Source organism: Electrophorus electricus, chromosome 1 (genome assembly GCF_013358815.1).
Source record: "Electrophorus electricus isolate fEleEle1 chromosome 1, fEleEle1.pri, whole genome shotgun sequence".
In the NCBI taxonomy this organism is placed as follows: domain Eukaryota; kingdom Metazoa; phylum Chordata; class Actinopteri; order Gymnotiformes; family Gymnotidae; genus Electrophorus; species Electrophorus electricus.
The window spans coordinates 16313168-16326932 of NC_049535.1; the positions used below are offsets into that span (position 1 = coordinate 16313168).

Here is a 13765-nt window from a genome sequence, read left to right on the forward strand (position 1 = left end):
ATCCCTGCTTCTAAATGCTTGCCCACAGTGCACCTTTAACACATCCCATCTAAATTCCTTTTTAAGGGAAGAAGCAGTCAGTTCAGAAGGAGTTTTGCAAGAAATCTGGGCTGTCCTCAGGCCACGTGGTCTGCCGCCCTGACCTTTTCTCCAATTAATGACGTGCCCAAAACCGCCTAGATGACGTACCGATTTTGGAACAGGTGTTTTTAACGGGACGTCTGCTGTCTTTTGGAACGCTGGAAGTGTTAGGCCTCCCGGGACATGAGCTCATAAGGCTGGTTTGAATTCACTCATACGAGCAGACGCCCAGCAGCACAGATGCTCACCCCTCCCTGGATGTCTCGTCCTGCTCACCTCCAGGGACCCGAACATGGGCCTCTCTCAGATGGAGGAGCCAACAAAAGGTTAAAATTCTCATAGTGAAATTCCAGGAAACCTGACCGGACTGTAACATAATAACCTGAAGTACAGCCTGTCATACTGCCCACAACCTTCTCTCACCCCTCATGCTCTGAATACAGGTCTAGACTACAGGTCCTAGGACTACAGGTCTAGACTAAAGGTCCTAGGACTACAGGTCTAGACTACAGGTCTAGACTACAGGTCCTAGGACTACAGGTCTAGACGAAAGGTCCTAGGACTACAGGCTCTGTGACTCCTGGATCTACGACTACAGGATTTAGTACTACAGGTTCTTGAAGCTCTGTGTGAGGGTTACATTTGTGAAACTGATGGTCCAACCACGGGTTGTGCTGCCCCCTACAGGCTGAAGCAGCCTATTGCTTTCACACTTTTACAAAGTGTTGCAGCGCTAGCCAAAGGCCTAAAAGGTACAAAGGAAAAAAAAATAATTTAAAATTAAAAAACAAACTATATATATATTGTTTGTTTTTTAATTTTTTTTTTTTTTTTTTACACACACACACACACACACAGATATTATATGTATATATACACACACACACACACACACACACACACACACATATATACTGTGGCACCGATGGCGCCAAAACACAAATCACCCGATGTAGACAGAACTCAGGGGACTTGAGTCAGTAACAAGCGAAATGAAGAGTCTGTTATGATAGAATCTGGCGTGCGACCTAGACGTGTAGCCCTGGAACCTTTGGGTTGCTGTAGAATTGTGAAAAAGTGTGCAAGAGCAGTGTTCACTCCCTGCTGTGGGTTTGGAAAGGCTGACATCTACAAAGACCTGAGACGCCTTTCGGCTGGTCTTATTCTTCACACGTGCTTTGCGGGGGTGGGGGTGTGCTGGGGGGGGTGGAGGAGAGCAAGAAAGAGCTTCTGAGAAAATCATTTTTGAATTATAATGGATCATTGCCTTATTTATCCGACGACCTGTCACGAGGTGGCAATTTTCAAAACGGCATATCGCTCACAACTCGTAGCTCTGCTTGGGAATACTTGCTTTATAGGCGCTACAGCAACTCTAGTAGGCCACGTGTGGATAGTCACCTAATCTTCTGAAATGACTTAATGATAAAATAATGACAAATTTACCCATTGTGATTAGCCTTTTTGTTTGATTGTAAGTCATAAAAGAGGGAAAAAAACCAAAACTTCACATTAAGTGAATGCAGCAGCCTAACACCGCTGATGCACATGAGCATGAAAAAATATAAACTGTTGAGTCAGTGGCTACCTTAAAGGCAGGAAGCCCAGTTACACGGTCAGAGGTCAAGCTTGCCAGGCAGTGACGTCTGGAAACTGGAGTTTTTTAGGAATACCATTTAGAACACTGACAAGTGGAACTGTGTTTAGATGATCCTGATTTGAAGGACAAAGTCCAAAAGGAGGCGGGCCTCCTCCCAATCACTCCAGCTGATTGGACTCGGGGCTGAGGGAGGAGCGGTTAGGGGCTGGCTCAGAGGTGGCCTCAGGCCCTGATCGGGCAGTCTCGCGCAGAGTGAGTGTTTCGGGGGCGGATTTCTTGCGAGGTCGGTCTTTGGGGACGGAGAGGAATTCCGGGGCATCGGTGTAGAGTGGGGTGGGTGGGGCACTGGCAGGACCATTGGGAGCCAGAGACGAGAGCGTCTCACCAATAGAAATGGACGGAGGGAAGATTCCGATCTTCTGATTGGTAGCCTCCTGGATGGTACGCTCATATTCTCTCACCTCATCCATCGTCATGTCTTTAAGGACAGAGAGGAATATAAACTCAGTCATTGAAAAGGAGAGCATTTGTCTTCCCATGAGATTACTGCTGAACTTTATTACCATAAAAATAACCACACCGTGCATGTGTAGGAACACACGAGTATAACAGGAGGGATGGCAAAGCCACACTTGTCAAGTACTAACATTTAAAACAACGTTTAGAACATTTAGAACACAAGTTATAGTTTAAAAAAGGTTGTTACAGTCTGAGCATGCCTCAGGTATCATCTGAGTGTTGGATATGGACTTGGTGTTCAGAATATTGGGGCAGTTTAAAAAATATCGAAATATCGAAGTCTGTAAGAGTGAGCCGTGTTATCTGGAGGGGAGATCAGAGGTGATTTAGGGGGATCCTGGATAAATGGAACTTGTCAGTCACGGCCTTGTGGGAGTGGGGGCGGAGCTCACAGGGATAGTGTGTGTGTGTGTGTAGTATTATATATATATATATATATATATATACATACATACACACACACACACACACACACACACACACACACACACACACACATAACAAAATCAACACATACACTGACTTTGTCAAGGGTCCCTAAGCCACCCAGTGATGGAGGTGCACTTGTGGTATGTTCTTGCTGGTCATTGCAAACTTTAATGTTGGTTTGCTCATGCATTCGCCTCTCGTACTCCCGAACGTCCTCCAAAGACATATCTGCAAAAGGGGGGCGGGGGTGGGGGGAGTGGTTTAGGGGGCAAAAACCACGCGCGTCTTCCGTTACTGACACAGAGGGTGGGCCAGGAAGGCTTCGGGGGTTAGGCGCAGAGCTTCGGTGTGAAAGGTCGTCAGAGGAGCGTGAGCTGACGGTGGCCGAGACTGACGTGACAAGAGGTGTTAGATCCAGTGTTCCAAACATGGAGGTGGGGCGGGGTGGGGGGCATCAGCGAGGAAGCTGGCTGGGAGGTTAGTTGAGCAGGATCGGAGCAGGATCGGAGCAGGATCGGAGCAGGATCGGAATAGCAAGCAGAGAGTGCAGGAAACGATGGCAGTTTAGGATAAGGGACACCAGACCTTAGTGTGGGTGATGTTTACTCTCAGCCCTTAGCAAACAGGAAGTTTAGTAGCAGACAAATCAAAAAGGACATTTCTCCGCCCCCCACAAACCAAACAGATAGAGGATCGTCCATCATGCAGCCAAAGAGATGTAGGCATCAAAAGATCAGATCAGAGGAGAAAAGATAGACATTATACATCAGGTATTTTGGTTCAGAATCAGGCACTTTCATTGCACTTACCTGCTCTACATAAACAGGCTCTGATAGGCTGTGTCAAACGGATCTAAGACAACCTAAGACTCCCTCAATCTGTTCATTACAAAAAGATTCTAGTTGATGCCAGTTTTATAGCCATGTCTGATCTGAGAAGACCGACAATCAATTTGCATGCCATTTTGCTATAAGAAGCCACTCTGACAGCAGAGACTACAGCGTACACACACACACACACACACACACACACACACACACAGAGGAGCAGAGGAATTACTGCAAACATCTAGAATCTAGATCAGGTGTTTAGTTAGATCACCAGCATCCACAGACATGGTGTGATAAGATACAGGAGTCAACAGCGCGATTGAGCCGTGGAGCCCTGACTCAGACGTACCGATCCACTCGTCCACCCAGGCGAAGGCCTGTCTGTGACCCAGCAGGAGTATATCCCTCACCACCTACAGCCAGAGAGAGGGAGAAAGTAGAAAGGAAAAGAACAGAGAAAAAGAGAGTTGTTTTATACGTGTGTTTAATATGAGCATGCTGGTTACTCAACCCGAGTAAGAGGTAGTGGTGCGTACCTTGTGCACAAACTGCTCGACGCGTGTCTGAAGGCCCCACACCTCGAACTTGACGGTAACGAGCTTGTAGGAGCACATGATGGGCTCCTGTGTGTCTCGCCAGCCCTCCTGGAGCATACCGCGAGACGTCTTCTCCGACCTGAAGTAGCGGAGATCCTGCACGCGCGCACACACAGCGTTATGATTGGTTCTTGAGGGTCAGTTTCCGTAGCAAATGCAGCCCTGATGGTTCTTGCGGCTTGTGTCCTTGCCAGAGTAAAACGGACTGTGCGTGTAAAATGCAGTGCGTGTGTAAAATGCAGCGCGTGTGCAAAATGCAGTGTGTGTGTAAAATGCAGTGCGTGTGTGTGTATTCCAGCAGTCCAGTTGTGAACGAACAGTGACATAGACAAACATGTTGGCTTTCCAGTGACATTATTCCTCAAGTACCATCTGCAGAGATTAGAGATTAGCAGAGATTATCTTCAAACTACTGGATCCAGGTCATCAAGGGCACTGAGGCGATCACTAGAGTGAGATGTTCTAGATTAGGATTAAAAATAAAATGCTGGGCAGTAGATCTCCAGGAACAGGGATAAAATACACACACACACACACACATTAAGGATCAGTAACCAGTAATCACTAAGTGGCTTTTGCTGTGAAATGTCTCTCTATGAAAGCCCCTCTGAGTTGGTTTCCCTCACCTCTGACTCCTTATAGTAGCGCTCAGGAATCTCATCGTAGGCGATGTCTATGAAACACACTTCTCTCTCCTGGTCCTTCAGTTCACTATCAAAGATCTGCACACACGCACACACACACACACACACACACACACACACACACACACACACACACACACACACACACAGTTCAGAGAAGGGTAGAACCAGGCTCAGCAGAGTAACCATACAATACTTTAATGTAAGAGAATAAAACAGAACAGAGCAGAACAGAACTAGACCACCAGTGCAGTTTTAGGAATTCAGAACTTTAATTACATCGACTGAGAGGTATCTATGTATGTAATTCGAGCAAAATGCCTCGGGTGTCATCCATTTAAAAAGAACCACTCTCTATTTAGACCAGTCTACCATCAGCCGACTTGCAGTTTACTTCCTCAGTGGTCCACTAGAGGGCAATGTAGGTTAACGATTCACACAGTCCATACACTGACTATTAACTGTAACCCCCGCTGATCAGGGGGGATGCTTAAGACCCACGAATGCTTTAGCTTTTAAAGGGTCATTTTTCTTTGTAGATGTATGTGTGGTCCTAATCTTCTAACTATTATTCTAAAATACAATTATCATTCATTCTTGATGGCACTGGGACATCATAATTAATAGTATTTCAAAGTTTTAAACACACAGGACAAGAGAGGGTAAAACAGACATGGACAGATAATAAATAAATGTAAAGTTTATAGGTACATTGAGATGAGCATTGATGTACTGTGGTTGGCGTCAGGAGGGCTAGAGATTAGAGCATGTCTCAGCGGGGCATTGTGCTCACTGTGCGAGCTGGTGTTATCACACTTTGCTTCGGGGGAGGAATGACGACACACACACACACACACACACACACACACGCGCGCGCGCGCGTTCAAGGAGGGAGGGAAAGAGAGGGAGAAAAGGAGAGTGCTAGTGTGGTTCAACAGGTTCATATTAACTCAAACAGACCTGATTCAGCTGTTTCTGTTCATCATTAATGAAGCCCAAGCTGAGATCCTGGGAGCCAACCTCGCTTCTGACCCTGCCCCCCATGCACAGACTCCTGTGTCCGGGACTGTGCAGAAAACCCACACGGCTGCATATTTTCTGTATCCAATTCTACATCATTTTAGGAATCAGATGCTGAGATTGAGTACTAACACCTTACACTCCATCTCGTATGTTTGAAACCTGATTCTGACTGCAACTAAATACCTTTCATATTAGTATCACTGAAAGACACTAAATGAATCATAGTAGATACTGACTAATCTGCCATAACTTTAACAACGACATAATCAGCCTAGATTAGGAGGATTAAGGCTAATGGACGCAGGCAGCCCTGTGGCAAAACCCTGGGTCACTACACAGAGGACCTTGCCCCAACCAGCCAGTACTGTATACACCCTCCCTGTTACTGGGTCCATGCACCACGAATTCCAGGTCTGTCTGAACAAGCAGAGGTGCAATCATGCAGTCAGTTGCTCCAGGGCCATGTTGCTATTCCCCAGAAGAAGGTAAGGGTGCTTCACATACTTTCTAGATTCTCCCCAGGTACGTTCATACCTGTCAAAGCATCTCAAGTCTTTGTGAAGCAGGTTAAAGTGCATGCATGGAGCATGATGGGAAGGTATGGTGCGGTGTGAGAGACATCGACTCTGAGGTCCTGATCGAATACTAGCTTAGAAAAACACAGAAGAACGTAGAAAGAGAGGGGCTAAATGAGTGAGAGGGAGAGACTAAATGAGAGTGTGAGGGCGTGAGAGTGAAAGGGTGTGAGAGTGTGGAATGATGGATAGAGTGGTGTAGAGAGAGTGGCACTGCAGAGATTGGGTTACCCTGGAGGACAAATGTCCTGGAGGACAGCCTCCCTTTCAGAGATCAGGGAACAGAATACCTAAGGAGGGTTAGTATCTCTCATTGCCTTTCTAATGTTGTCTGATTCACACACACACATACACACACACACGCACGCGCGCACACACATGATAACACGTACACACATTTCCCATGACCTCAGCTGATCTGTTAATGCTGGACCAGCCTTGGCACTTAACTGAAGCTTTTTAAAGGTCATCAACACATAGATAAAAAGAGAGGGATATGGGTAGAGGGTGTATGTTAGAGAGAAATGAATGAAAAACATGGAAAAAAAACATCAGGCAGGCAAGGGTCATGTTGACTGTCTGAAATTTAAACCTGTACTCTGGGTCAAATGTCAAGTCGTGGTTGCATCACTGAAACTGCTCCAAGGCTGCAGGGACTCATTACCAGACTGTCGGCTTCCTCGGGTTCCCTTTCTAATCTTAGAAAATTAAAAACCCCAATTATACTCGTTTGAAAAAGACAATGGTGAGAAGCTTAAAGCTGTCATTTTAAACCGGGAAGCTGATATCCCATCACATTCCACCTGTTTCAGTGGCTTTTTTCCCCTCATTCCCAGAGCAGGACATTTGAAATATGAATAAAATTAAAAAAAATTAAAAATTGAAAGGAAAAAAATACAGTGTCACTGTGCATCAGCAGGCAGGAGAGCAGAAGACAGGAGGAAATAAGAGTGTCATGTTCCCTTCGTGGGACTCTTATAGTATGTGAGGGGAAATTCACCACTGTGCATTTTTGATCCCCTGCCTCAGAGCTGGAATGAACAACAGACACACTCAACTTCCATTTCAGTATGGCAGTTTGTGAGAGACTTTTTGGAGAAGGCAAAAAAAAGTGTGTGTGTGTGTATGTGTGTGTGTTTAAGAAATTTTAAGAGTAGCTTCCTTGTTCTTAACTGGGTCAGATCTATCCAGCCCTTAGGAACAAAGGCTTGGAAAAAGTGCCATGAAAAGCTGTCCATTCATGTGGCTCAGTGTAGTGCTTTCCAGACTGGACTAGTAGTAGCACACAGACTCATTTTATTTTAAAGACTAAAAATCACAAAAATATGTTCAGGGAAGAAACCTACACACACACACACACACACACACACACACACACACACACACACACACACACACACACACACACACCACGCACACACACACACACACCACACACGCACGCACGCACACACACGCACGCACACACACACACACGCACGCACGCACGCACACGCACGCACGCGCGCGCACACACACGCACACGCACACACGCACACGCACGCACGCACACACGCACACGCACACACGCACGCACGCACACACACACGCACACACACACACACACACACACGCACACACACGCATGCACCCATACGCTACATATCTACAGCCCCCTGCATAAAACATGAAAAAAAAAAAAAAGATTTCTCACTGAACTCTGAACACCCTGGAGAGGAGAAGAAGATACACCACATGCAGCCCCGTACGATGACCCAAGCCCACGTAACATACTCACGGTGTCATTGCATCCTTTGTTGTCTTCGTACTTAGTTTCTATGTGGATGGAGAACTTCGGCAAAAAGGAACACTGAAAAGGAGGCAAGGTGTCACAAAGAGAGAAGGTGAAAGAGAAAGAGACGAAGAAAGGGAGAACGAGAAAGGAGAAAGGCTTGGAATGAGATTTCCCAGCACTTAATGGGAATATATTCAGTCCTGACAACATTCCCCATCATCTGCGGTTATATTAACAGCCCCCTGCTTTGTGTATCTGTCAGATCTACCCAGCTGATGTCACCAACACATTCATTCCCAAATAAATCACTCTTAGACATCGCTTCTGACTTCACAACCCAGATGATCGCGATGGACTGGCAGCTTAATTGCGAGAGACGTGTGGACATTATAGAGACGTGTGGACATCATGGAGAGTGACAGCCGTAACATTCTTTATAACAAAGTGTATGTGAATTAGGCACGAGGGTCGCACAGTCTCCTCCACAAGACCATTAAAGCTATTAATAACAGCACAGACACATGGAGACGATGACCGATTTCCATAGCAACCCCTTTATAGCAGAGAAAGTTCCACTGTTGCTGAAAGCGACGCCTTAAGAAGCGTGGGAGCATGCTGGCTTCAGGACACGCTGGAGGGAAGGGGGGTAGGACACACTGGAGGGAATGGGGGGGGGTAGGACACGCTGGAGGGAAGGGGGGGGTAGGACACGCTGGAGGGAAGGGGGGTAGGACACGCTGGAGGGAAGGGGGGTAGGACACGCTGGAGGGAAGGGGGGCAGGACACGCTGGAGGGAAGGGGGGTAGGACACGCTGGAGGGAAGGGGGGTAGGACACGCTGGAGGGAAGGGGGGGGTAGGACACGCTAAAGGGAAGGGGGGTAGGACACGCTGGAGGGAAGGGGGGTAGGACACGCTGGAGGGAAGGGGGGCAGGACACGCTGGAGGGAAGGGGGGTAGGACACGCTGGAGGGAAGGGGGGGGTAGGACACGCTGGAGGGAAGGGGGGGTAGGACACGCTGGAGGGAAGGGGGGGTAGGACACGCTGGAGGGAAGGGGGGTAGGACACGCTGGAGGGAAGGGGGGGGTAGGACACGCTGGAGGGAAGGGGGGTAGGACACGCTGGAGGGAAGGGGGGTAGGACACACTGGAGGGAAGGGGGGTAGGACACGCAGGAGGGAAGGGGGGTAGGACACACTGGAGGGAAGGGGGGTAGGACACGCTGGAGGGAAGGGGGGGGTAGGACACGCTGGAGGGAAGGGGGGTAGGACACACTGGAGGGAAGGGGGGGTAGGACACGCTGGAGGGAAGGGGGGTAGAACACACTGGAGGGAAGGGGGGTAGGACACGCTGGAGGGAAGGGGGGTAGGACACGCTGGAGGGAAAGGGGGCAGGACACGCTGGAGGGAAGGGGGGTAGGACACGCTGGAGGGAAGGGGGGTAGGACACGCTGGAGGGAAGGGGGGTAGGACACGCTGGAGGGAAGGGGGGTAGGACACGCTGGAGGGAAGGGGGGCAGGACACGCTGGAGGGGAGAAGAGAGAGGGAAGAAGAGTGAGTATGGTCCTTCCATGGTGAGTCACTCTTCCTGCTGAGCCATCTCACCCCCCGCACACACTCCCCACACCCCCCCACCAAACTCCATCGAAATAACAGTGGGTGACTCACTTTTAAAGAGTTTCCCTCAAACTTAGTTTAAGACACAAATGAAGACGTTTATCACCGCACAAGCACATTTAATAGGATCAAGGGATCTCAGTGTGTAAAAAAGGGCACTAGGCTGTGACCTTAAAACATGACTCAGTCCTTTCCACAACGTGATTATGGATCTGTAATCACGTATGCCCGGGGTACACCAGCGGTGTGAAGCGCGTTATGTTTATCTGTGACGCTGGTACTGAAGGAAGGCTCGCTAGGCCCACATGGATTAGCGTATTAGACTGTGCTGCACCACCTGATTGCACTGGGGGGTGGGAGCTAATTAGTGGCACGAGGTGTCGTTCTGAAGGCCACCAGCTCTCCAAGGTCCCACACTGTGTTCAGAAGAGGAGGAAAGTGAACTTACTGTGTATTCTGCGGGCGGGGGACAGGATGGAGAGGGCGGAGCGTCGCGTGCAGGCGAAAACATGGAAGAGAGTGGAAAACAGGTTCAGGTCCATCAAACGCGCAGACTACGGCCACGCTTTACTCCGTTTTGCCTTTTACCTACTGCTAACATACCTTACGTCAGAATGAAGCTCAACGTTAGTTAGCGTTGCGCCTCTGAAAACATGCTAATTTGTCCCTATTAGCCTTCAGCTATTTTTAACACAGCTAGTATTCCTGGACAAAGCGTTCCTTCAAAGGGAACGTTGCTAAAGATGTTAAAACACACAGATTGTGTTGAATCATCTTCCTCAGTAATGGAGCTGCGAGGAATGAAAAAAAAAAAGCTCATTCACGTAATTAAAAAAGAAGGCTGCAACAGGATACACTGCTTTGGGGAAAAGAATTGAATTGCCGCTCTCATGGTTTCCAATCACGTGACATTAGAGGCCTTCAGAGCCTGGCTGTGATAAAGCGATTAGCTTGTGGCCTACAGCCCTGCAGGGTTAAAACTGGGTTTCTTTTTTTAACCTACCAGGCACTAATATTCAAATACGTGAGAAAGTTCTGGATGGTAGTTGGAGCTACGCACCCTATCACCTCTGGAGATCATGTTCTGTCAATGTCCCCAGCGTTCCTCTCTATCTCCCACCTTCTCCTTTCATTGGACAGTCGGAGACTACACGGCCTGACAGTCGTAATTCATTCACACATATCTGGGAGCGGTCGTGGACAGGGCCGGAGGCTGATTGGATTAACTCCTGCAGCGCTTCCTGATGTCCACAGCTGGACACGCCCCTCTAGTGCAGAACACCCTGAATGGCCACCCACACAGCAAGGCTTTCCGGCTTAGCTCCACAAAGCGGAGAGGTCTGCTGGTAATTCCAGGAAGGCGTGGTGGTAAATGTGGGAACGCTACCAGGAAAACGCTCCCTGCTGCACTGGGCTGGTTCAGAAGATATAAAGATCTTTTCCCCCTAAATTGCAAATCATTTGCAGTTTTGTTTTGTTTTTTTTGTATGTGTGAGTCAGAGCAGAGCTATTCTTTGTATTTATCCCTATTATTTATCCCAAGGAAACAATTCTAGCACTTTTCCCATTGGAATTTTAAGTATTCATTTGCTTATAGCAACTGGATGACGTACAATTCTGGTTCAAAACAAGGTGTAAATCGTGTGGGTGCTTTCAACACTCAGAATGGCTGTCTTACAAAAACAAATCACGAAATTCTCTTACTCACACTCTTAACGACACAGTACTTGCAGCCAAATTGAAGTTAGGATTTCAAAATTGCCCTCACAGTCAGAATCACTTTCTTTTTTTACACCACTTTTGGCTGCCTTTACTGAACGTACACAGAGAAGCAGTGTGATGTTTGCACCAACATGGCCGTTGTGAGTTTGGCATGAGACAGCATAGTATCGCCTACCACAGGAGAGAGCTAGAAATGAACGAACTGCATTGGTGACTACTGTAGCATTGCTGTCGGACAAAAACCTCATATGTCCAAAAGAGTAACTTTACAGGAGATGAAAAAATGTGTGTGTACATGTGTGGGTGTGGGCATGCGCATGTGTTGGTGTGTGTGTGTGCTACCTGTAATCGTGTGAGGGTAATAGTTCCAGGCTTTCTCCGTCACATAGAAGATTCTGGGCACCACTGCTCTAGCCCAACTGGGAAGTTTGCTGCAAAAAGACAGAGATTTTTTCATTTCCTGTACCCAGTGCCGTGTTTGTGTACAAGCCTCTGGTGACTCCAGTGAGCTAACAGTGCTTTGATCAGTCAACGAAAGCTAAGTTTAACATGTAGGACTAGTGTTCTGTTTACTCTAGTTGTGTCAATGCTGTGATCTATCAGTATAATGCTCATTTTCAGGGATACCAAAGGTTAATCTTTTAAACTATTGTTGTTAGAAATTCAACACAAATATCTTCGCTACTTTCCGACTGATTTATACATTTATTGCTGTTTTTATTTTGTTAGTTGTTATAAAAAGTCACCTGCACTCAGGAATCGAAATCTCTGAGATTTTTCTGGGGCATGACCCCCAGAACCACCCGCGCGGGTTTGCAAAATCCCCCTATTTCTGCCTTCACAGGGTTGCCAAGTATGACCATGATGGATCCCAAGAGCGTTAGCAGCAGGTCAGTGGCGTCGCCCCGCTCTGCCTGCGTCAGCGGCGGGTCTGCGTCACGGCTCTTCGCCTGCCTCCCTGTCCCTGGCAGCTACATAAAGACTGCTTTACCTCGTCGAAGCCTCCCACACCGTGAGGCCCCAGCGCCGTCCCGGTCTCCGTAATGGATTTTTGCTCAGTAATGCAAAGTCAAAAAAAAAAAAAAAAAGATCAAGTATCTTTATTACAAATGAGTTTTAGATCCTGAGGCGCAACAGCGGTTCTCATTCTTTCTTCTAAACGCGCTCGCGAGAGCTCACCCTCTTAGCTGCCTTTTTAGGTCACCGTCTTGTTATGTTTTCTGTCTTCTACAGGCTTGTCATTGTCTTAGTTCTCGCTGTCCTAGTGTCCTCTCGCTGACACACACACACACACACACACGCACACACACACGCACGCGTAGCACAAGCTCATCCTCACCCCACTCCCACACCCATACTTCTTGGTAAAATCATGACTGATAGGGCTCATAAACCCAATTGGATTGTAGCCTTCAGTTCCAACCACGGAAGGGAGTCAGGAAAGGTGTGAAAGAGAAGAGGAGAGGAGAGGAGAGGAGAGAAGAGAAGAAGAGGTGAGGTGAGGAGAGAAGAGAAGAGGAGAGAAGAGGAGAGGATGTAAGGTGAGGTGAGGAGAGGAGAGAAGAGGAGAGGATGTGAGGAGAGGAGAGGAGGTGAGGAGAGGAGAGAAGAGGAGAGGAGAGAAGAGAAGAAGAGGGGAGGTGAGGTGAGGTGAGGAGAGGAGAGGAGAGAAGAGAAGAAGAGGTGAGGTGAGGTGAGGTGAGGAGAGGAGAGGAGAGAAGAAGAGGTGAGGTGAGGTGAGGAGAGAAGAGGAGAGAAGAGAAGAAGAGGTGAGGTGAGGAGAGGAGAGAAGAGGAGAGGAGGTGAGGTGAGGTGAGGAGAGCAGAGAAGAGGAGAGGAGGTGAGGAGAGGAGAGAAGAGAAGAGGAGAGAAGAGAAGACAAACGAATGAATTCAAACAAGCCAATGCCAGTGCAGAAAGACAAAATCTGTTTAACCTTTCCATGCCCCTGCCCGCCCACACACACACACACACACACACACACACACACACACACACACACACACACACACACACTGCTCCTACCACAAACACTCCCAACAAGATGTCAGTGTGACCCAAATTCAATGGTGATTGCTGTAATCGCACACGACACCCCAAACTCCCAAGTGGCACACACATCAGACCAAGAGGAAGTCTGAAATACATGCTACGCTGAGGGGAAACCCCCCTAACAAATTCAAGCCCTAGGACACATGGAAGTGATCTTCTGAAATGACCTGTAACTGGTGGGAAATGATTCAACTCCGCAAGGTGCATAGAGGCTTCACGATAGATAATAGATGACTTTATAATAATAGATAATAGATCACTTTATAAGATAAAGTTTATAATAGATGGCTTTATAAGGGATTAGG

General features: G+C 47.8%; 1 protein-coding gene across 3 annotated transcripts in view; it reads right to left on the reverse strand.

Annotated features, from left to right (window-relative positions):
• Positions 1 to 1540: 1540 nt before the first annotated feature.
• The window catches only part of LOC113583261 (cytoplasmic phosphatidylinositol transfer protein 1), a 46036-nt gene continuing 33811 nt past the window's right edge, over positions 1541 to 13765 (reverse strand). Inside the window, exons 3-10 of one of the 3 annotated variants that reach the window (XM_027019497.2) lie at positions 11751 to 11839; positions 10135 to 10142; positions 8075 to 8146; positions 4682 to 4777; positions 3996 to 4151; positions 3809 to 3872; positions 2718 to 2857; positions 2071 to 2159 (exon numbers count right to left, since the gene is read on the reverse strand). In XM_027019497.2, the coding sequence (XP_026875298.1) occupies positions 2154 to 2159; positions 2718 to 2857; positions 3809 to 3872; positions 3996 to 4151; positions 4682 to 4777; positions 8075 to 8146; positions 10135 to 10142; positions 11751 to 11839 (631 nt within the window). In that variant the 3' untranslated portion in view covers positions 2071 to 2153. Of the gene's footprint in view, positions 2160 to 2717; positions 2858 to 3808; positions 3873 to 3995; positions 4152 to 4681; positions 4778 to 8074; positions 8147 to 10134; positions 10143 to 11750; positions 11840 to 13765 lie in introns of all 3 variants that reach the window. The other 2 variants (XM_027019498.2, XM_027019496.2) reach the window with 2 other exon arrangements.